Source organism: Rana temporaria, chromosome 2 (genome assembly GCF_905171775.1).
Source record: "Rana temporaria chromosome 2, aRanTem1.1, whole genome shotgun sequence".
Lineage (NCBI taxonomy): Eukaryota > Metazoa > Chordata > Amphibia > Anura > Ranidae > Rana > Rana temporaria.
The window spans coordinates 372,480,313-372,502,563 of NC_053490.1; the positions used below are offsets into that span (position 1 = coordinate 372,480,313).

The 22,251-nt window shown below is 40.5% G+C and overlaps 1 protein-coding gene across 1 annotated transcript in view; it reads left to right on the forward strand.

Annotated features, from left to right (window-relative positions):
- The window catches only part of NUDT3 (nudix hydrolase 3), a 61,659-nt gene extending 40,613 nt beyond the window's left edge, over nucleotides 1–21,046 (forward strand). Inside the window, exons 3-5 of the mRNA XM_040337803.1 lie at nucleotides 294–338; nucleotides 19,062–19,146; nucleotides 19,258–21,046. Of these exons, the coding sequence (XP_040193737.1) occupies nucleotides 294–338; nucleotides 19,062–19,146; nucleotides 19,258–19,418 (291 nt within the window). The 3' untranslated portion in view covers nucleotides 19,419–21,046. The remainder of the gene's footprint in view (nucleotides 1–293; nucleotides 339–19,061; nucleotides 19,147–19,257) is intronic.
- Nucleotides 21,047–22,251: the final 1,205 nt, after the last annotated feature.

The window sequence follows — 22,251 nt, forward strand, 5'->3', positions numbered from 1 at the left end:
TACTTTCAGGCGATCCCTGAAAACTCATCTCTTCAGAGAAGCCAATCTGATCCCCACCTAACAACTGTACATTTTACTTTCTCCATCAGCACATCCCCCACAGTGATTACCTCTTGTATCTCTTGACCTTCCCGCTTAGATTGAAACGCCTAAGGCACAGGGCCCTCTGATTCTTTACTGTATTAAAGTGTATTGTATTTGTACTGTCTACCCTCAAGTTGTAAAGCGCTGTGTAAACTGTTGGCACTATATAACTCCTGTATTATAATAACCATAATTGTTGTTTCCAATAGGCTGGAGTTAAAGGCACAATGGGTCGTATGCTGGGTGTGTTTGAAGTAAGTAACCTTTTGTTAATGTTGAAATAAAGTTTGAGAAAGATAACACATTACATTTTTATAATTCAAACGGTTCAAGAATGTAAATTTCAGTATAAATAATATTTGTATGTATAACTGTCACTTAAAGTGTAACTAAAGGCAATTTTTAATTTTTGTATAGAGTAAAGGAGGATTATAACTTCTGTTATTTTTTTGCCATCTTTGTCCCATAGAGGATATTTCCCTTCACTTTCTTTCCCATAGTCAAAACAGGAAGTGAGAAGAAATCCTCCCAATTGAGGGACCTCCAGGGTGCCCAGAACTAGTGTGCTCATTGGAAGATTTCCCCTATTACTGTTCTGGCGTCAACCCAAAATTTGGCATTTACTTTTTGTTTTGCGGTAAACGGGACAAATGGAGAGGCTGAATCTTCCCTAACAAAGACTCGGACAGCAAAAAACAAAAACTGACAGGTGTTCTTATCCCTTTCGACTCAATGCAAAAATGTTAAAATTAAAAAAAAAAAAAAATTGCCTTGTAGTTGCACTTTAACATAGCCTATAAAGCTTTTACATTTTTTTTTAGCAAAGTATTACAGTATTTCTATGCCTCTGCCAGGTATGCATGTTCTGTAGCTGAAAGTTTTGCTCTTTGTAGAAGTTCCCCTAGGCTTCTTTCACATGGGCTGTGGACTTTGCAGTCCCTCTGAAAAGTGATTCAAGTGGCAGTTTGCAGGTGTTCAGCACTGCCACCTCCCTTTTTTTTTTTTTTTTTATCTAAATGCAGATTTAACACTACCTTGTGCCAAGCGTGTAGCAGGCAGTTAAGGCACGGTCCCATTGACTTTAATAGGTGCATTTGGCAAGCAGAATACCTGTTGGTTGTGATATGGCAAGTTAAAAATGCTGCACCGTGGATGGAAGCAATGGCGTTGTGGCAATGTGAATAGATCCGAGCAGCTGCCATGTCTGTTCGCCGTGCTGGGGTGGCGGATTACAGTAAAAACCAATCAACTGTCTATTTTTCTCTTTTTGACACCCCTTTCTGCTTGTGTAAACAAGTCCTTTGTATGTAATATCTGAGTTTAGCCTAAATTTGGAAAGTGTTGGGTATTGTAGATGTTCTAATTTGCACACTGACTGCTCCCTGTTAGAAAGCACAATAAGTTGCATTATTTTTAGAAAATTCATACTCCTAATTGATATGGAAGAATTGGTTGTATGAAGAGCACGCAGCCATTTCTCCTTGTGCTAAATAAGCACACATTTTGTCTTGATGATATAATGCATCTTAACCTCTTTACCGCCGGGCTTGTTTTTCAGATTCGGTGTTTACGAGACTAAAACAGTTTTTTTTGCTAGAAAATTACTTAAAACCCCAAACATTATATATATTTTTTTCTAACACCCTAGAGAATAAAATGGCAGTCATTGTAATAATTTTTGTCACACCGTATTTGCGCAGCGGTCTTACAAGCGCACTTTTATGGGAAAAAAATCACTTTTTTGAATTAAAAAATAAGACGACAATAAAGTTGGCCCAATTTTTTTACATATTGTGAAAGATAATGTTACGCCGAGTAAAATGATACCCAACATGTCACGCTTAAAAATTGCGCCCGTTTGTGGCATGACTTCAAACTTTTACCCTTAAAAATCTCGATAGGCGACGTTTAAAAAATTCTACAGGTTGCAATTTTTGAGTTAGAGTAGGTCTAGGGCTAGAATTTTTGCTCTCGTTCTAACGATCGCGGCGATACCTCACATGTGTGGTTTGACCACTGTTTTCATATGCGGGCGCTACTCGCGTATGCGTTCGCTTCTGTGCGCAAGCTCGTCGGGACGGGCGCTTTAAAAAACATTTTTTTTTGTTTTCTTATTTATTTTTATTTAGTTAATAATATTTTACACTGAAATAAAAAAAAAAAAAAAAATTATCACTTTTATTCCTATTACAAGGAATGTAAACATCCCTTGTAATAGAAAAAAGCATGACAGGTCCTCTTAAATATAAGATCTGGGGTCAAAAAGACCTCAGATCTTATATTTAGACTTAAATGCCAAAAAAAAAATGTTGCTTTAAGACGCTGGGCGGGACTAACGTTTTGACGTCACTTCCGCCCAGCAGAGCTATGGGGACGGGTGAAGGAAAATGTTTCCCTCACTCGCAACCCCAGCTGCTGAACAGTCCCGATCGCCTCCGCCACTACTGACGGCTTCGGTAAGCGGCGGAGGGCGCGGGAGGGGGGCCCCCTCTCCCGCCACCGATAACGGCGATCTCGCGGCGAATCCGCCGCGGAGACCGCCGTTATCGTGTACACCACCGCCCACTGAAAAGATGGATACCTCGGTTTTGGCAGCAGCTGCTGCCGTTACCGAGATATCCATCTTTAAAAACAGGACGTCTTTTGGACATGGGGCGGTGGTCAAGAGGTTAAGCTAAAAGTCCACTCACCATTCGTTCAATTTCCCCTTCATCCCAAATCAAGAGACATCACAAGACTGTTATGTTCTCATCTCAGCATCCCAGCATGACTGCCCGGGAGCCGCCTCTCTCAATCTTTTATTAAAATCCCAGCAGGAGGTGAGGTCACAGCATGTGACCTCCTCCATGGGAAGTGAGGTCACAGGGTGTGACCTTCACAGGAAAATGACCATACAAGGATATCCCTATAACAGGATGTACAATACAATACAATACAATACAATACAATACAAAACAATCCAATAAAGGATTCTGATAGGTGTGTTTTGAGCAGAGACAGGGTGAATGTAACTAAACAAACATGGACGCCATCTCTGGTAATAACAACCCAAGACTCCCGTTTTACCGCTGATGGGAATCCTTATTCTGCGCCATTCCAGAGAACAGAGCCTACTTGGATTATACTATTATTGCGTGTGGAAGGGAGGCTATCTGGAGCCGTGCGCTATGAATTCCGACCATGCTGATCAGACACAGCAGAGACAAGAGCGTACATCTGCCTATAACCAATAATGTCCCTTCAGAGCAAATATATCCCTTCCTCGACGTTTGTCCGTGCTAATGCACAGAGAGCCCTTCGTCGACGGACATATCCCCACTCTGCAAACAACACTCCAACCCTAAGAGGTTTTCCACTACCAGACGGGATTCAACCAGCGTCAGTCTGCTCTTTAGAACGAGTTTCGGGAGAACTAACACTGATAGACACTATGTGTGACGGTATTGGTATGATATCCCTGTCAAAGATTCCCTTCTTCCATAAGAACATCACCCAATATTCCACTAGGAGGAATATTCCTGAGATCGCCCATTAAGCCACACATGAGTCCAGGCTTACTGCTAGAACAAGACAGACTTTAATGGTATAACACAGAGCTTATATGTAATTTCCAAAGCTGTTACAATGACAAATCTCCGCCCCCCCCTCACACTGGGGCTTCCATACAGATGATTATAGGAGACATGTCGGAGCCGACTATGCAGACACATTTCTTTAGATAATGACATCAGTGGAGGTAATTACTACACTGAAGCAATCAGAATAATTAACATACCACTTATCTAATCATTGTAAACAGTAATGAAAAATAAATAAAATAAAGTCCCATATATTGCAGACAGCGCTGCACATTCAGAAAAAAACACAGCGTGAAAGTTCCAATGTGATCAATTTGAATATGTAAATCCCACACAATAGGGGAAATTGTTGCAGTCCACTATGTTCGTTGTGATTTTCTTTAAGAGGAGAGAAAGTGCCACCACCGCTCTATATAACTTCAATTCCACCCAAGGTGCTTGATATTAAATTGCTCTTACCAGAGCTAGTTGACCAGTTTAATGAAAAAGTGGTCAAACTAGCTTTTGCAGGATTGTGCCTGCGCACATGAGGATATGGACAACCAATAGACAGATCCAGGAGCTCCACATGGGATACGTTATGCAAGAGAAGAAAGCCAGGAAAGCCAATAGCGTAATAACGTTTATTAAAAGTATTAAAAAACACATGAAAACAGCCAAATGGCCTCTTACTTCCAAGGGTGCCCACCCGGCACTGAGGCTGCGGACTTGTCACCGCCAATCTGCGGTTTCAAATGTGGGATTCGAAAAAGGGGTGGAAGCCGCCGCTGTCTCACCGCCGATGGATCCTTGCCGACACTCCACAGCGCAGGGGGGACGTCACGTGACCAGGTCTGCCTCCGACGTACGTTTCGTTATGCTAACATCATCAGGGGGGCGTACCTGGTCACTAAAGCATCATGGTATATGTAGTAAGTGCGGGCCGGTCATTGGTCAAAAGGAAAATCAATTTAAGATTCAGCCTCGGTGCCGCGATCGCATTCACAGGTATACAGCACACATATAGACAGGTTCTACATCTGGAAATCTATAGACGAAGGTATATTTTACGTATAGGCCTATAAAAGTGACTCCTATAGCCCCGCAATTTGAACCCAAAAAACGGCACAGAAAGAGCACGGTTTTAACTAAACCGCTACTCTCGCATCCCTCCGGACGTGCACAGTCATTGGAATATAATCAGATGAAATAAAATGGCTCTCAATATATTAATTAAAAAATTAAATATATCATGGCCTAGGTAGGACCAGAGATAATATATATAATTACACTAGACCATAAGTATGGACATTAACAATAATAGAAGATATTAAAAGAAAATATAGGAAAAGGGGAAGACCCAAGTAAAGAGAGTTCCCCTGACTCCCTCTGGGAGTACATCTTATATCCAACATCCAACTATAAATCCGAATCAAACCATAAAAATAAACATAATTCCAAACTAGAGAATGTGATAAATTGGTGATCACATTTCCTGGTAAATATATAAATATAAAAAATGTGAAAAATTAGGAAACATTTAATTTAAACATTATAAAACACAAATGTATACTAAATAAAGAGTGATAAAACAGAGAATTTTGGTTCTGAAAAACTCTGAGTAAATTTGGCAGAAAATTGGGTTAGTCATCAGTCAAAAAACAATTGAGATCAAGTTCAACGTTTAATCCTGATGGTTGCATGGTACGTAATTTATGTACCCATTTCATTTCGTTTTGAGAAACACTCCTCAGCATGTGTGTGCCGCGCCAATTTCTATCAATTTTATCTATACCATAAAAGGTGCAGAGACTAGGGTCACTAGCATGGTGGCTGGCAAAATGTTTTGACACACTGTGGTTAGGAAAACTGTTTTTAATATTCTTTAGATGTTCATTAATACGGATCTTTAATTGACGTGTAGTTCTTCCCACGTACTGTAAATTACATGGACATTCGATCACGTATGTGACGTGATCAGATCCACATGTGATCAGGGGTTTGATTTTAAACAATTCCCCCGTCACATTGGATCTGAACTCCGTTTTTTTCTTTTTATCACCAGGATTGCGTGTGGTTCTGCAGGCCTTGCATCTTGTGCAATGGTGGAAACCAGATCCATCCAAGAAAGTGACCAACTTCCTTGGTGGATCGGGAACATTGGGAGCAATTTTGTTCCTCAGACCTGGAGCCCTTTTGTAAATGAATTTTGGCACTTTTGGGATGGATGTGATGAGATCTCTATCCTTTCTCAAAATGTGCCAATGACGTTTAAAAACTGATTCAACTTGGCGATATTGCCTATGAAACCCAGAGATGAAAGGTACTTCGTTTTTATACTCTTTCTTTGGTTTAGGGACCAACAGTGATTGTCTGTCCAGAACTGCCACTTGGTCATAGGCTTGTTTTAATGTTACTTCAGAGTACCCTTTCTCTAAAAATCTGGTGGTTAGAAGCTTGGCCTGTGTCTCAAAATCTTCTTCAATGTCACAGTTTCAGCCTCATAAATTGTCCTTTAGGGACTGCCCCTATCCAAGATGGATGGTGGCAACTGTGGGTGGGTACAAACCCATTCCTATCTGTAGGCTTGAAATAGGTAAGCGTTATGAATTTGAAGCCACTCTTTTTTATAGTGAGATCCAAATAATTGACAGAGGACATACTGGTTTCAGCTACAAACGTAAGGCCATACTTGTTTTGGTTCATTTGTGTTATAAAGATCTTTAGATCTTCTTCAGAGCCCTCCCAAAAGAGTACAATGTCATCGATATAGCGCTTATAGAATTTCAATGACTTAGGTCGATTTGAAAAAATTGTTTCGTGTTCCCACTTATTTAAAACAACATTCGCGACACTAGGTGCATAACGTGCACCCATGGCTACACCACCAACCTGATTATAAAACTGATTATTTGCCCAAAAATAATTGTTTTTCATCGCTAATTCAAGTCCTCTTATTAGATAATTGATTTGTGCCTTTTTTAGCTTGGAAAACTTGTTTAGAGCCCATCGAAGAGCAACCAGAGCATCAGTATGTCTAATGTTTGTGTAGAGTGATTCGATATCCACCGTTACCATAATCGTATGCTCGGTGGCTGGTAAGGTTTGAAGTACCAATATCAAATCTCTACTATCTTTTAAGTATGATGGACTCTGTGAAACCAGTGGCTTGAAGAAACCATCAAGGTACTCTCCTAGCCGAGAGAACAGGGAACCTATCCCGCTGATTATAGGTCTACCAGGGGGATTCACCTTATTCTTATGGATCTTAGGTAGGGTGTATAGGACTGGGATCCTAGGTGCATGTAAAACAATATAATCAGCTTCTTTTGGGTTTAGGATACCTCTTTCGAGTCCCTCATTAACCCAAACAATCAGCAAATTACTGAGCCTAGATGTGGGATCGCACCCAAGGAGCTGATAAGTTTTACTATCATCTAATTGATTTTGCATTTCTTGATAATAATATTCTTTTTTGAGAATCACAAGGCCACCGCCCTTATCGGCCGGTCTAACCACGATATTTTTATTACTTTCTATTGTTTTAATGGCTTCTCTGAAGTGTTTTGAGGAGTTAGAAGGCACAACTTTTAAATCACGTATATCATCTTGGACTAGGGTACGAAAGACTTCGATATAGTGGTTGGAGCCTCGGTGCGGATTAAAGACAGACTGATTCCTCAGGCTGCTATGAATAAATTTTTTCCGGGCTTTTGGGTCTAGATTCCTGGAGATTTGCAAAATATTTTTTAATATTAAGTTTCCTAATGTGTTTCTCTATATCGATAAAGACTTCAAATTTATCGATATCTTTGTTTGGTGCAAACTTCAATCCCTGTTGGAGAACTTCTAATTCTGAGTTGGAAAATTCTACTTCTGCCAAATTAAAAATCCCCTCACTCATTCTAGCCTTTTTCTTTTTCTCTCTCCCTCTTCCTCGTCATGCTCTTTCTGTGCCGTTTTTTGGGTTCAAATTGCGGGGCTATAGGAGTCACTTTTATAGGCCTATACGTAAAATATACCTTCGTCTATAGATTTCCAGATGTAGAACCTGTCTATATGTGTGCTGTATACCTGTGAATGCGATCGCGGCACCGAGGCTGAATCTTAAATTGATTTTCCTTTTGACCAATGACCGGCCCGCACTTACTACATATACCATGATGCTTTAGTGACCAGCTCCGCCCCCCTGATGACGTTAGCATAACGAAACGTACGTCGGAGGCAGACGTGGTCACGTGACGTCCCCCCCTGCGCTGTGGAGTGTCGGCAAGGATCCATCGGCGGTGAGACAGCGGCGGCTTCCACCCCTTTTTCGAATCCCACATTTGAAACCGCAGATTGGCGGTGACAAGTCCGCAGCCTCAGTGCCGGGTGGGCACCCTTGGAAGTAAGAGGCCATTTGGCTGTTTTCATGTGTTTTTTAATACTTTTAATAAACGTTATTTCGCTATTGGCTTTCCTGGCTTTCTTCTCTTGCATAACGTATCCCATGTGGAGCTCCTGGATCTGTCTATTGGTTGTCCATATCCTCATGTGCGCAGGCACAATCCTGCAAAAGCTAGTTTGACCACTTTTTCATTAAACTGGTCAACTAGCTCTGGTAAGAGCAATTTAATATCAAGCACCTTGGGTGGAATTGAAGTTATATAGAGCGGTGGTGGCACTTTCTCTCCTCTTAAAGAAAATCACAACGAACATAGTGGACTGCAACAATTTCCCCTATTGTGTGGGATTTACATATTCAAATTGATCACATTGGAACTTTCACGCTGTGTTTTTTTCTGAATGTGCAGCGCTGTCTGCAATATATGGGACTTTATTTTATTTATTTTTCATTTTTTATCTAATTATTCACCAGGGAGTGTTAATTAATTGCCAATCATATTGGATTGGTTCACGGCACTATACATAGTATTTGTATGGGCTTAGCGCCCTCTATTTTCTATTTTCACATATGTACAATTTTTATTGTTTGTGAGGAGCAGCTTATATTATTGTTTATTAATTATTTTATTAGTTAGGCGCGGAATTTTCACCTTACACATTGTCAGGTTTCAAATTTTTAATTCTTATTTTATTTTGAACCTCATCTTCACGCAGCCATGGATGTTTTCAATTTTATGAGAGAACGCCATATTAATTTAGAAGAAATTTTTCAAGAAACCCCAAGTCCCAATATTGATCTAGAAAAGGGTTTTAAAGAGTTACAATTTGACATGGAGAAACAGATCAGAGTGTGGTGGGACATTGCTTCTTTTGAATTATACATAAGCAAAAACCTCACCCCCAGGCGCCTTAGATGGGATGTCGGTCCCAATGATGGGAATGACAGCTTACAATCACTTGAAGAATGGTACCAATTTTTTAATGCCTGCGAACAGAAGCTTATGCAGCTTATGGTCCGGAGACGTAAAGCCAAAAACATACTTCTGGATTCCAAAATCGCAGACCTTAAGAAAAAAATGGAGCCATTTATTGCCAATAGTGAATATATGGAAAAATCAAAACTTCTACAAGTACACCTATCTAAATATGACAGTGAAATTAAAAATAAAAAATTAAAGAAATACCAGAGAGATGTAAAAGATTTTGAAGAGAACAAGGTTTATAAGTGGCAAGACACTCTCAGAGTAAGTGACTCCCATGAGATCAGTCTAGATGGAGAACTTCCCTGCCAGCCTACCAAAAATGTAGAAAAGAAAAAAGTACAAATATCCAGCACCCCAAAAAAATCAGCTATTAAAAATAATTCCAAACCTTCGACCCCTTATTACAAACCCTCTACGTATCCTCCTCCTAATGCTTATGGTCATCCTTATCCTCAGCCATTAGATACCTATAATAGATTCGGCCCCCTAGATGATAGAGGTCCGGATCATTATTACTACGAATCATATCGTCCACAGTATCCACCCAGACCCCCTCGGGGGGGCCATAGGGGCAATTTTCGAGGCCGACCTGCACCCTATTACAATCAGCACCAGGGGGGGGGGATGGGAGGGGGTGAAAGGATACGTATCGTATCCCCCCCAGATCCCCCCTTCCTCAAAAAGAATATTCAGAAAGAGAGGACGACGAGGAAGAGGGAGAGAGAAAAAGAAAAAGGCTAGAATGAGTGAGGGGATTTTTAATTTGGCAGAAGTAGAATTTTCCAACTCAGAATTAGAAGTTCTCCAACAGGGATTGAAGTTTGCACCAAACAAAGATATCGATAAATTTGAAGTCTTTATCGATATAGAGAAACACATTAGGAAACTTAATATTAAAAAATATTTTGCAAATCTCCAGGAATCTAGACCCAAAAGCCCGGAAAAATTTATTCATAGCAGCCTGAGGAATCAGTCTGTCTTTAATCCGCACCGAGGCTCCAACCACTATATCGAAGTCTTTCGTACCCTAGTCCAAGATGATATACGTGATTTAAAAGTTGTGCCTTCTAACTCCTCAAAACACTTCAGAGAAGCCATTAAAACAATAGAAAGTAATAAAAATATCGTGGTTAGACCGGCCGATAAGGGCGGTGGCCTTGTGATTCTCAAAAAAGAATATTATTATCAAGAAATGCAAAATCAATTAGATGATAGTAAAACTTATCAGCTCCTTGGGTGCGATCCCACATCTAGGCTCAGTAATTTGCTGATTGTTTGGGTTAATGAGGGACTCGAAAGAGGTATCCTAAACCCAAAAGAAGCTGATTATATTGTTTTACATGCACCTAGGATCCCAGTCCTATACACCCTACCTAAGATCCATAAGAATAAGGTGAATCCCCCTGGTAGACCTATAATCAGCGGGATAGGTTCCCTGTTCTCTCGGCTAGGAGAGTACCTTGATGGTTTCTTCAAGCCACTGGTTTCACAGAGTCCATCATACTTAAAAGATAGTAGAGATTTGATATTGGTACTTCAAACCTTACCAGCCACCGAGCATACGATTATGGTAACGGTGGATATCGAATCACTCTACACAAACATTAGACATACTGATGCTCTGGTTGCTCTTCGATGGGCTCTAAACAAGTTTTCCAAGCTAAAAAAGGCACAAATCAATTATCTAATAAGAGGACTTGAATTAGCGATGAAAAACAATTATTTTTGGGCAAATAATCAGTTTTATAATCAGGTTGGTGGTGTAGCCATGGGTGCACGTTATGCACCTAGTGTCGCGAATGTTGTTTTAAATAAGTGGGAACACGAAACAATTTTTTCAAATCGACCTAAGTCATTGAAATTCTATAAGCGCTATATCGATGACATTGTCCTCTTTTGGGAGGGCTCTGAAGAAGATCTAAAGATCTTTATAACACAAATGAACCAAAACAAGTATGGCCTTACGTTTGTAGCTGAAACCAGTATGTCCTCTGTCAATTATTTGGATCTCACTATAAAAAAGAGTGGCTTCAAATTCATAACGCTTACCTATTTCAAGCCTACAGATAGGAATGGGTTTGTACCCACCCACAGTTGCCACCATCCATCTTGGATAGGGGCAGTCCCTAAAGGACAATTTATGAGGCTGAAACTGTGACATTGAAGAAGATTTTGAGACACAGGCCAAGCTTCTAACCACCAGATTTTTAGAGAAAGGGTACTCTGAAGTAACATTAAAACAAGCCTATGACCAAGTGGCAGTTCTGGACAGACAATCACTGTTGGTCCCTAAACCAAAGAAAGAGTATAAAAACGAAGTACCTTTCATCTCTGGGTTTCATAGGCAATATCGCCAAGTTGAATCAGTTTTTAAACGTCATTGGCACATTTTGAGAAAGGATAGAGATCTCATCACATCCATCCCAAAAGTGCCAAAATTCATTTACAAAAGGGCTCCAGGTCTGAGGAACAAAATTGCTCCCAATGTTCCCGATCCACCAAGGAAGTTGGTCACTTTCTTGGATGGATCTGGTTTCCACCATTGCACAAGATGCAAGGCCTGCAGAACCACACGCAATCCTGGTGATAAAAAGAAAAAAACGGAGTTCAGATCCAATGTGACGGGGGAATTGTTTAAAATCAAACCCCTGATCACATGTGGATCTGATCACGTCACATACGTGATCGAATGTCCATGTAATTTACAGTACGTGGGAAGAACTACACGTCAATTAAAGATCCGTATTAATGAACATCTAAAGAATATTAAAAACAGTTTTCCTAACCACAGTGTGTCAAAACATTTTGCCAGCCACCATGCTAGTGACCCTAGTCTCTGCACCTTTTATGGTATAGATAAAATTGATAGAAATTGGCGCGGCACACACATGCTGAGGAGTGTTTCTCAAAACGAAATGAAATGGGTACATAAATTACGTACCATGCAACCATCAGGATTAAACGTTGAACTTGATCTCAATTGTTTTTTGACTGATGACTAACCCAATTTTCTGCCAAATTTACTCAGAGTTTTTCAGAACCAAAATTCTCTGTTTTATCACTCTTTATTTAGTATACATTTGTGTTTTATAATGTTTAAATTAAATGTTTCCTAATTTTTCACATTTTTTATATTTATATATTTACCAGGAAATGTGATCACCAATTTATCACATTCTCTAGTTTGGAATTATGTTTATTTTTATGGTTTGATTCGGATTTATAGTTGGATGTTGGATATAAGATGTACTCCCAGAGGGAGTCAGGGGAACTCTCTTTACTTGGGTCTTCCCCTTTTCCTATATTTTCTTTTAATATCTTCTATTATTGTTAATGTCCATACTTATGGTCTAGTGTAATTATATATATTATCTCTGGTCCTACCTAGGCCATGATATATTTAATTTTTTAATTAATATATTGAGAGCCATTTTATTTCATCTGATTATATTCCAATGACTGTGCACGTCCGGAGGGATGCGAGAGTAGCGGTTTAGTTAAAACCGTGCTCTTTCTGTGCCGTTTTTTGGGTTCAAATTGCGGGGCTATAGGAGTCACTTTTATAGGCCTATACGTAAAATATACCTTCGTCTATAGATTTCCAGATGTAGAACCTGTCTATATGTGTGCTGTATACCTGTGAATGCGATCGCGGCACCGAGGCTGAATCTTAAATTGATTTTCCTTTTGACCAATGACCGGCCCGCACTTACTACATATACCATGATGCTTTAGTGACCAGGTACGCCCCCTGATGACGTTAGCATAACGAAACGTACGTCGGAGGCAGACCTGGTCACGTGACGTCCCCCCTGCGCTGTGGAGTGTCGGCAAGGATCCATCGGCGGTGAGACAGCGGCGGCTTCCACCCCTTTTTCGAATCCCACATTTGAAACCGCAGATTGGCGGTGACAAGTCCGCAGCCTCAGTGCCGGGTGGGCACCCTTGGAAGTAAGAGGCCATTTGGCTGTTTTCATGTGTTTTTTAATACTTTTAATAAACGTTATTACGCTATTGGCTTTCCTGGCTTTCTTCTCTTGCATAACGTATCTCATGTGGAGCTCCTGGATCTGTCTATTGGTTGTCCATATCCTCATGTGCGCAGGCACAATCCTGCAAAAGCTAGTTTGACCACTTTTTCATTAAACTGGTCAACTAGCTCTGGTAAGAGCAATTTAATATCAAGCACCTTGGGTGGAATTGAAGTTATATAGAGCGGTGGTGGCACTTTCTCTCCTCTTAAAGAAAATCACAACGAACATAGTGGACTGCAACAATTTCCCCTATTGTGTGGGATTTACATATTCAAATTGATCACATTGGAACTTTCACGCTGTGTTTTTTTCTGAATGTGCAGCGCTGTCTGCAATATATGGGACTTTATTTTATTTATTTTTCATTTTTTATCTAATTATTCACCAGGGAGTGTTAATTAATTGCCAATCATATTGGATTGGTTCACGGCACTATACATAGTATTTGTATGGGCTTAGCGCCCTCTATTTTCTATTTTCACATATGTACAATTTTTATTGTCTGTGAGGAGCAGCTTATATTATTGTTTATTAATTATTTTATTAGTTAGGCGCGGAATTTTCACCTTACACATTGTAAACAGTAAGGCCGGTCTCCTTCACACACACAATAAATCAATTACCATTTGAACTAGGGAGCTGGCTGAAGAAGGGTCATTAACATCTCAATCAGCCTGTAACACATGAACCCTTTTTACCTTTAACACACACAATATAACTAAAACAAGCAGGGAGAATTACACTGAAGCATATGCTTCACAATGGCCCCCCTTTTTCTCCCTGCTCCGGCAAACCCGGTTGGACCTTCCCTGGTCCAGTAGGGTTGACGGGTTCAGAGCTTTTAGTCCGATGTTAACTCCATTTGGCGTGACTGACCTCCCTTGGCAACTGTTTCAGACTCAGGTATGCCACCGGGTCATCAGATCACACGCCGGTCAGTCCCCAAGTCTTTGTGCAATCTGTAGAGTCACCAGAAGTCAGTGTGAAGACGGCGAATGGGTCTGTGCGCCGCCGTCTAGGTGTCCCGCTATGGGAGGGGCAGGTTATGGCTCTGAAGTGACAATCACAGGAGATAAAAAGAAAAAGTTATATTTGTTGAAATGCTGTAGCACTGGTGCTCAGAGTCCGGGGGGGGGGATCAATGCCCCATAGGGTCAGCCACCCTCTGCTCCCTCCGCAGCCGCCGGTTCTCCTCTTTGAGCTTCTCCAGCTCCATCTCCAGTTCATGGAGCCTGGGGGGCTGTAACCTCAGTTGGTTGTTCTCCTCCTCCATGCGGCTTATGCACTCCTCCAGCTCTATGTACTCACGGATCAGCTCCTGCTTGCTCATGTCCTGCAGGCTCTCCACGTGGTCCTTCATCATCAGGAACTGGGTGGTGGTGTAAGGGGCCACCGGTGGGCCCTTGGCGAACATCTCGGCCCGCATCTGGGATGCCCGCTGCGACTCCCTCTCCTCCAGTCGCTTCTTCTCCTCCCAGGTCAGCTTGTTATACGGCTTCCAGGACCTCTTCTTCTTGGAGGGTGGCCGGCGGTGCCTCTTTCTGCCCAGCTCCCTCCAGGGCCCCTCCGGCTCATGGCTGTCGCCCATGACCAGCTGACAATGGTGTTCCCTGTTGTCCGTAATAACAGATTGTACCGTGAGGACTTCGTAAGGGGTGCCCAATGGTTCTTCCTCACCCAGCTCCTGGGGATCCCAAGCCGAGTCTACACAATGGGCTGCTGCTGGTGGGCGGTACCCAGGTTGAGACCAATTTGACCTGGTGTTGTCATTCATGGGGCAATTCTGCTTGAAGTGACCCAGCTGTTTGCACCGGAAGCAGCGTTGTTCGTTGTCCTCCTGGCGTGGATAGCGAGGGCTAGATGTCACCGGTCTGTTAGGAGGTTGGTATCTAGCGGCTGGTGGGTGTGAGGGCGCCGTTGGTCGTGGAGGTTGTACCCGTGGTGTGACCTGGTTTGTCTTGCGAGTATCCGCATATTCATCCGCCAACTTCGCGGCCTCTGGTAGAGTCATGGGCCTGCGATCTCTCACCCAATCTTTGACATCCGTCTGGATGTGATTGTAAAATTGCTCCAGGAGCATTAGTTGCAAAATGTCCTCTGTGGTGGTGGCCTGGCTGCTGTTGACCCAGTTAGAGGCCGACAGGGATAACTGTCATGCCCATTCCGCGTAAGAGTCTTCCGTGGTTTTGCGTGAGTCCCTGAACTTCTGTCGGTGGGACTCTGGGGTTACTGCATAACGAGCCAGGAGCACTTCTTTAACCCGGGCGTAGCTATGGATATCCTGATCTGGCATGGTCCGGAAAGCATCAGAAGCTTTGCCTGACAGTTTGCCTGACAATATTGCAACCCACTCTCCTCTAGCTATTCGGTGCAGGTTACATTGTCTCTCAAAATCTGCCAGGTAGTTATCAATTTCACAGTCCTTTTCATCAAAAGCTTTAAAAGCGCTAAACGGAATCTTCCTTGTGTCTGCTGTGCTGTACTCACTGTTTGGAGAATGTGCGGCCGCTTGTCGGACTGCTGCCAGTTTTAACTGTAGTTCTGCGTCCCTTATTTCTTTAGCCTCCTGTAGCTCCATCACTCTCAGCACCACATCCGCCGTTGGGTTTGGACCGAACCATGCTAGCTTCTCTCTCATTAGCTTGTTGGCTGGCGATTCCTCCTCCTGAATCACTGGTGTCTCCATCTCTTGTACTGCTGGCGTTGCTGCAATCCCGTCCTCCTGGTCTAGCTCCATTGATTCTGCTATGATGACCCGCTTGGTTTTGTTGCTAGCAATCCTTCCACGAACTTCCAGTAGTTCTTCCAGTGTCTGCTTGGAATCCGGGTGTAAAGGAGAGTAGAAGGGAAAATCCCGCTGCTGCCAACCAATTGTGACGGTATTGGTATGATATCCCCGTCAAAGATTCCCTTCTTCCATAAGAACATCACCCAATATTCCACTAGGAGGAATATTCCTGAGATCGCCCATTAAGCCACACATGAGTCCAGGCTTACTGCTAGAACAAGACAGACTTTAATGGTATAACACAGAGCTTATATGTAATTTCCAAAACTGTTACAATGACAAATCTCCGCCCCCCCCCTCACACTGGGGCTTCCATACAGATGATTATAGGAGACACGTCGGAGCCGACTATGCAGACACATTTCTTTAGATAATGACATCAGTGGAGGTAATTACTACACTGAAGCAATCAGAATAATTAACATACCACTTATCTAATCATTGTAAACAGTAAGGCCAGTCTCCTTCTCACACACACACACAATAAATCAATTACCATTTGAACTAGGGAGCTGGCTGAAGAAGGGTCATTAACATCTCAATCAGCCTGTAACACATGAACCCTTTTTACCTCTAACACACACAATATAACTAAAACAAGCAGGGAGAATTACACTGAAGCATATGCTTCACACTATGACAATACATATTAAATACATATTCATAAAATTTCCATGACATAATTGATAATCCCTGTCATTTTTAGGGGTATCTCTACACCCAGTGCTTTGCAAAGCTTAGTTTTTTTTTCTTGTGTATTGGTGTGTACCCATTAGTTGGAGTAGTTGAATGACTACATTTCTCCAGCCAAGTCACATAACATAATGCATTGTGTGATAGTAAGATGAGTTCTATGAATTAGGAGGGTGGGAGGGCAAGCAGCATAACTTTTCTAAATGGCAGTAGTTTCTATTAACTTTCACAGCTGCTCAGGGCATTATCCAGTGGCTGTGAGCAAACAATTGCACAAAGACTTTTGTCAGAAGCGGCCAGTTGCAGGTATACACACCCATACACATAACTAATGTTTGGTGCTGTGTTCCAAAAACAATTACCGTATTTATCGGCGTATAACACGCACCCTAACTTTAAGAGGGAAGTTTCAGGAAAACAACTTTCCACAGCCTCCTGCTTATAACATGCAGGCACAGTTTACCCTCTAATTTCAGGGTAAAAAAGTGAGCGTTATACGCCAATAAATACAGTATTTATTTTTTTCGCTTAAGTGACGGTTCACACAGGTGCGTTCTGCAAGATTGTAAGTGATTCGCACTGCAGATCACATGCAATGTCCGTGCGATGCGGTTTCAGCCATACAGCTAGCATGGCTGAATTTTGCATCGCATTCGGACCAAAACCGCACAGGACCTTCTTTTTTTTTTTTTTTTGGTCTGCACCAGAATCAATTTTGCATGAGTGTTCACACCCATGCGATTCGATTCATGTCAGTTCGCAGTGAGCTGAAATTGGGGTGTCATTAACATTGTATTGACACTCACAGAAATTTGCATATGGCAGTGTGAACTGCCATGCGAGTCGGTGCAATTTGGGAACCCGCAGTAAATTCGCAGTGTTCCCGCATCACACCTATGTGAACAGGCACATATATATATATATATATATATATATATATATATATATATATATATATATATATATATATATATATATATATAAATTAAAGTGTGTGTGTGTGTGTGTGTGTGTGTGTGTGTATATATAATCTATATCTATCTCTATTTTTGTAGAAGTGATGTTTAGGCAGAGCTGGCTCTTTGGCACAGACCACAACCTGACCTAGAGGCATTGCTTTCTGCAGGACAGTTATTTCACTTTGAAGTTAACATCCATTTATAAGTGTAAATTACTGTAATTAATATTATGAGTAAAGCTCATATTTTAGGTATTTTAAGTGTCACCGGCGCAAAAGAAACTGTGCGTGATCTGCTGCAATACTGTATAAACCCTCAATAGAGGGATTAGGTGTGCATAAAAAGAAAAAATGTTATTGCGCTGATCTAGCTCTCCAAAGAAAGTACTCCCTGGAGATGTGTCATATACTGTGAACTATTTTAGTGCACAAACAACCATATAAAAAAAATATATTATATCAGGTACAGCTATATGCCCGATATGCTATGTGAATAAACTTGTGCGAATCAATCAATCTTATGCCGAAACGAATGGATAAAAAATACAAAAAAATATATACATATAAATGTGAAATTCTATATCTATATATATATATATATATATATATATATATATATATATATATATATATATATATATATATATAGCATAAATAGTGCAGTGAGCTCAATAGTTAGAGTGCACCCCAAAGTTTGATGTCAGCTTAAGCTTCTATACACCATAATATTCCTATATAGGAAAAAAATGGCCCTTTATGAGGCTCAAGGCTGGCCACAATTAAAAAAGCCAAGACAAAAATACAAACAAAAAAACAAGAAACAGAAGTGAAAAAAGTTCCAAATGTCAAATACAAAGTGCACCGGCTGCACTGGGGAATCCAACCCTGAAACAGTCAATATTTCTATTGCCCCATGTGGTCCAATAGGATATGTGGGTTCAAATGCTGGTAATGCTGGTTACATATAGAAAGGTGCAACTGTCTCTTCCACCCGACAAAGATGTGCCACCATCACCAATGGTTAAACTCAACACTCACCAGACCCCGGATAATTAAAAGCCCCACAATGGTGTCTTTCTCATTCCGTCACTGGTATTCCTCCTTCTCCCTCTTACAAGATGTCCTTATTTCCTCAAAAACAAGGGGCTCATCATAGTGTAGTATGTAAAATTAATTTATTAAAAACAAATGCACTTACAGAAAAGGGTGCCTCTGACCGGCACTGAGTATCTCTGGCAGTGTCAACCGTTCTAGCCGCTGACCAGCGTTTGTGTGATGTCTCGGGAGGTTACAAGCCCTGCTCCTGACCTCGCGTATTGCTACAAATGGTCTTAGCGCGTTGATGTGCTTCCCCCTCCGTGTGTGTCCAGACAGCTTCTACGCGTTTCGCAATTATTGCGTCATCAGGAAAGCCCTGATGACGCAATAATTGCGAAACGCGCAATAACGATCAGAAACGATTAGCGCAATAACATTTTTTTCTTTTTAAAGCTTATTTTACATCAAATGGCAATGTTTTGTCCATGCAAAGATGATTACTTTTTTTTTTTCCCTTCAAAATGTATTTCTCTACAGAACTTTGAGAGGAAACACAGAACATTTGTCTATGTCCTGACTGTGACTGAGGTCCTGGATGATTGGGAGGATTCTGTTAGCATTGGTATGTGGGATAAGTTAATCTGCAGATAGTTGCAATAATTCTAACAAACTAATGATTTTAAATTGTACCTGTGTTTTATAATGTAAGATAATTCAAGCCACGTTTTTATAGGGCGGAAGCGCCGCTGGTTCAGCATTGAGGAGGCTGTTCATGCTTTGCAGGGACACAAACCAGTGCAGGCATCCTACTTCCAAAGTCTGAGGCAGAACTGCCACCCTAACAATGGAGCCATCCCCCTGCCTAGCCAGAGTTCCCTTCCGGACGTCAGATGATCGGTTCACCCTACGGACTCCATCTTTTCTCCTAATCTCCTTTCTTCTCCTGTCCTGAGAAGCATCCAGCAAAAAGGGCATCCCTGAAAGTGATTAACTCCACTGGGCCTCTGATATTTAGTTGTTCAGCAATGGATTGTGTATGCTGTGATTTTTTTTTCCCTTTTTGTGTGACATGGACACATTCATGGTTCACTAATGTTTCCCCCATTTCCTACGTATTTGTGCCATGATCATCTTTACTATGTTCTGACTAACCCAGTTTCCGTTTCCTAAGTGGTATGATAGAAATATTTGCCTGTTAAACCTTCACAGACAGCTATTTAGTGTTCATATTCATCTCCCATATGTACTACGACCTTAATTTCCTAACTTCTTAGGCTACAGCATTATAAAACCATTAACATTGCAGTTAAACTAATAATCTCTCCTTTTATTTTAGACTTTTTGTGTCCCAACAATTTAATCATCAAAAATTAACTAAAGATTTTCAGAAACCGTTTCATTTTGTAAAGTTAGCCAATACTAAGATCCTATATATGAATTTTTTTTTTTTTTTTACGTAGTGCTATGATGGGTTATACTGTAAAATGACTGGCGCATCTCAGTAAGCCAGCCAATATTAACATTGTGTTCAAGTATTTTTACTGTAATATAAAGCAAAAGTATCGGAAAGCAACTTCGCTCCTGAAATATCTGTTGAAATTTTCAGCAAACTTTTTGTACTTGTAAGCAAACTTTTTTTTTTTTTTTGCAGAACTAGGAAATGGGGAATTTTTCTTCAGTTAGAACTCTAAATCCAGTATTTTTAATATTTTTCTGTACGAAGCTTTTAATACCAACGTGTAACTATGTCACCTTTTGACACACTTTTACACGTTTCTATTCCCATAGTGCTTTTTTGCTTGTGTCCTATCATGATGCACTGCAGCTCCAACTAACCTGACTCCTTTTCTGCCATGTGGTCAATCACGTGAACTTACAAACTGTGACAATGGAATATGTGATCTCTGTTTTTTGTGATGTGATGACACCTTACTTAATGATACTATTTTTTCTAAATGTTCACAGTTTGCTCACAGGGCACTTTACCCAACATCTTGGTTATTGAAAACCTGCTACCTCTTGCAACGTAGGCTCACTGTAGGCTTACTTTTGGGTTGCATGTATTTGAGGGCAAGTATTGGCTAATAAGAAACAAAAAGAATAGGTGTGCTTGTACAGTGGAACATACGTTATTGCATTTTTATAGATGTTTCCCCGTTTGTGTGCTTGAGGGCTGAAAAAAAACATTTTTTAACTAATTATATCAAAACGCCTTAATTATTCTGAACCTATAAATTTTTTTTTTTTTTTTTAAATCTGGGCTATATTTAACATACCGACAGTGGTAGTGGACACAGGTTATTTGTGTTTTCTTTTTATTTTTTGATGTGCCATATAGAGGATATGTTTAAAACCCTACTCCAAACTAGTATCGTTGTTTGTTCTACATTTTGCTATACTCTTGAGTTGTCTAGTTCAGTGTATTTGAATTGCTTGCTCATGCCACCTCGCGTATCATACTGACCCTTCTCCAGAAAACATGCCTTTGTAATTTTTGGAAATAAGGATGTTGGTTAAAAAAACAAAAATGTAAGTAAGCACTATTCTGTTAGTGGGATGATTTACTAAAACTACAGAGTGCAAAATCTGGTGTAGCTCTGCATAGAAACCAATTGGCTTCCATTTTTTTTTTTCTGACCAAAGCTTAATTGAACAAGCTGAAGTTAGAAGCTGAATGGCTACCATTCTGAGTGTTCCAGTTTTAGTAAATCAACCCCCGTATGATGTAAACATGTACTTTGGTTAAAATGTACAACATAAGTGGAAACCCCACATACCCAGTTATTTGGATTACATATATTGTAAGTGCTGCCATTGTGTCATTAATTCAATTCTATGCCATAATGTATGTAAAAAACGATATGCTGTTATTCTATATGCAGGCACAATGTGGTTTTAGTAAAGAATCCTAATTGAATGACGTAGCACACTTGATCTTCTTTTGAATATATAAGCTTAGGGATGTGACAAAATCTAATCTAAATGTGTTTTGGTGAATTCTCCTGAATTTGTTTGCAAACCTGTCCTGCGTATAAAGTATTAATGTGGACCCAGTGATCCAAAAGCCAGACATAAGAAGTAACTGTACATACCTTTTTTTTTTTTTTGCTTCTGATGACTAATACATGACAGGTTTGCTTTAGGTAAATTGTCAGACAGTGCATGTTGTTGTACTTTATCGGTGTTGGTGTAAATCTTTGTGTATGGGGAAAAATAGGTACACTTGACTTACTAGAGTCACTGCCATTCACCTATTAGTTTTAGGTGATTTAAAATATGCGTTTGAGATGCATAATTCTAAATATGATTTTAAAACAGAAATGGCAAATTTCAGGCTAGTAACTGTGCATAGTAGGTGAATGTGCAGGAGCAAGCAAGGCGAGTTCTCCATAATAATCAATAGAAAATTATTCATAACATCAATGAATAATCCACCATCTGCAAATAACAATGTGGAAACGAATAATAATAATAATGTGGAAAATAAAATGTGCGAAAAAAAATTATTATTATTATAGCTGGCAGTTTTAACATTTGACTTAATTTAAAAACCGTTAATGCTACAGAGACCTGAATTACCCATTGAAGAATGGGAAATCTAGATGTGTTGAATGCAGCTCAATCAGCTGGAGGAGATAATAGGATAAAAGATTTGGAGGGTATTCTGTGAGAAATGATCAGTAAATGGATGACTGCTTCTGAATGGCAAGAAAGTGAAAATCCCAGA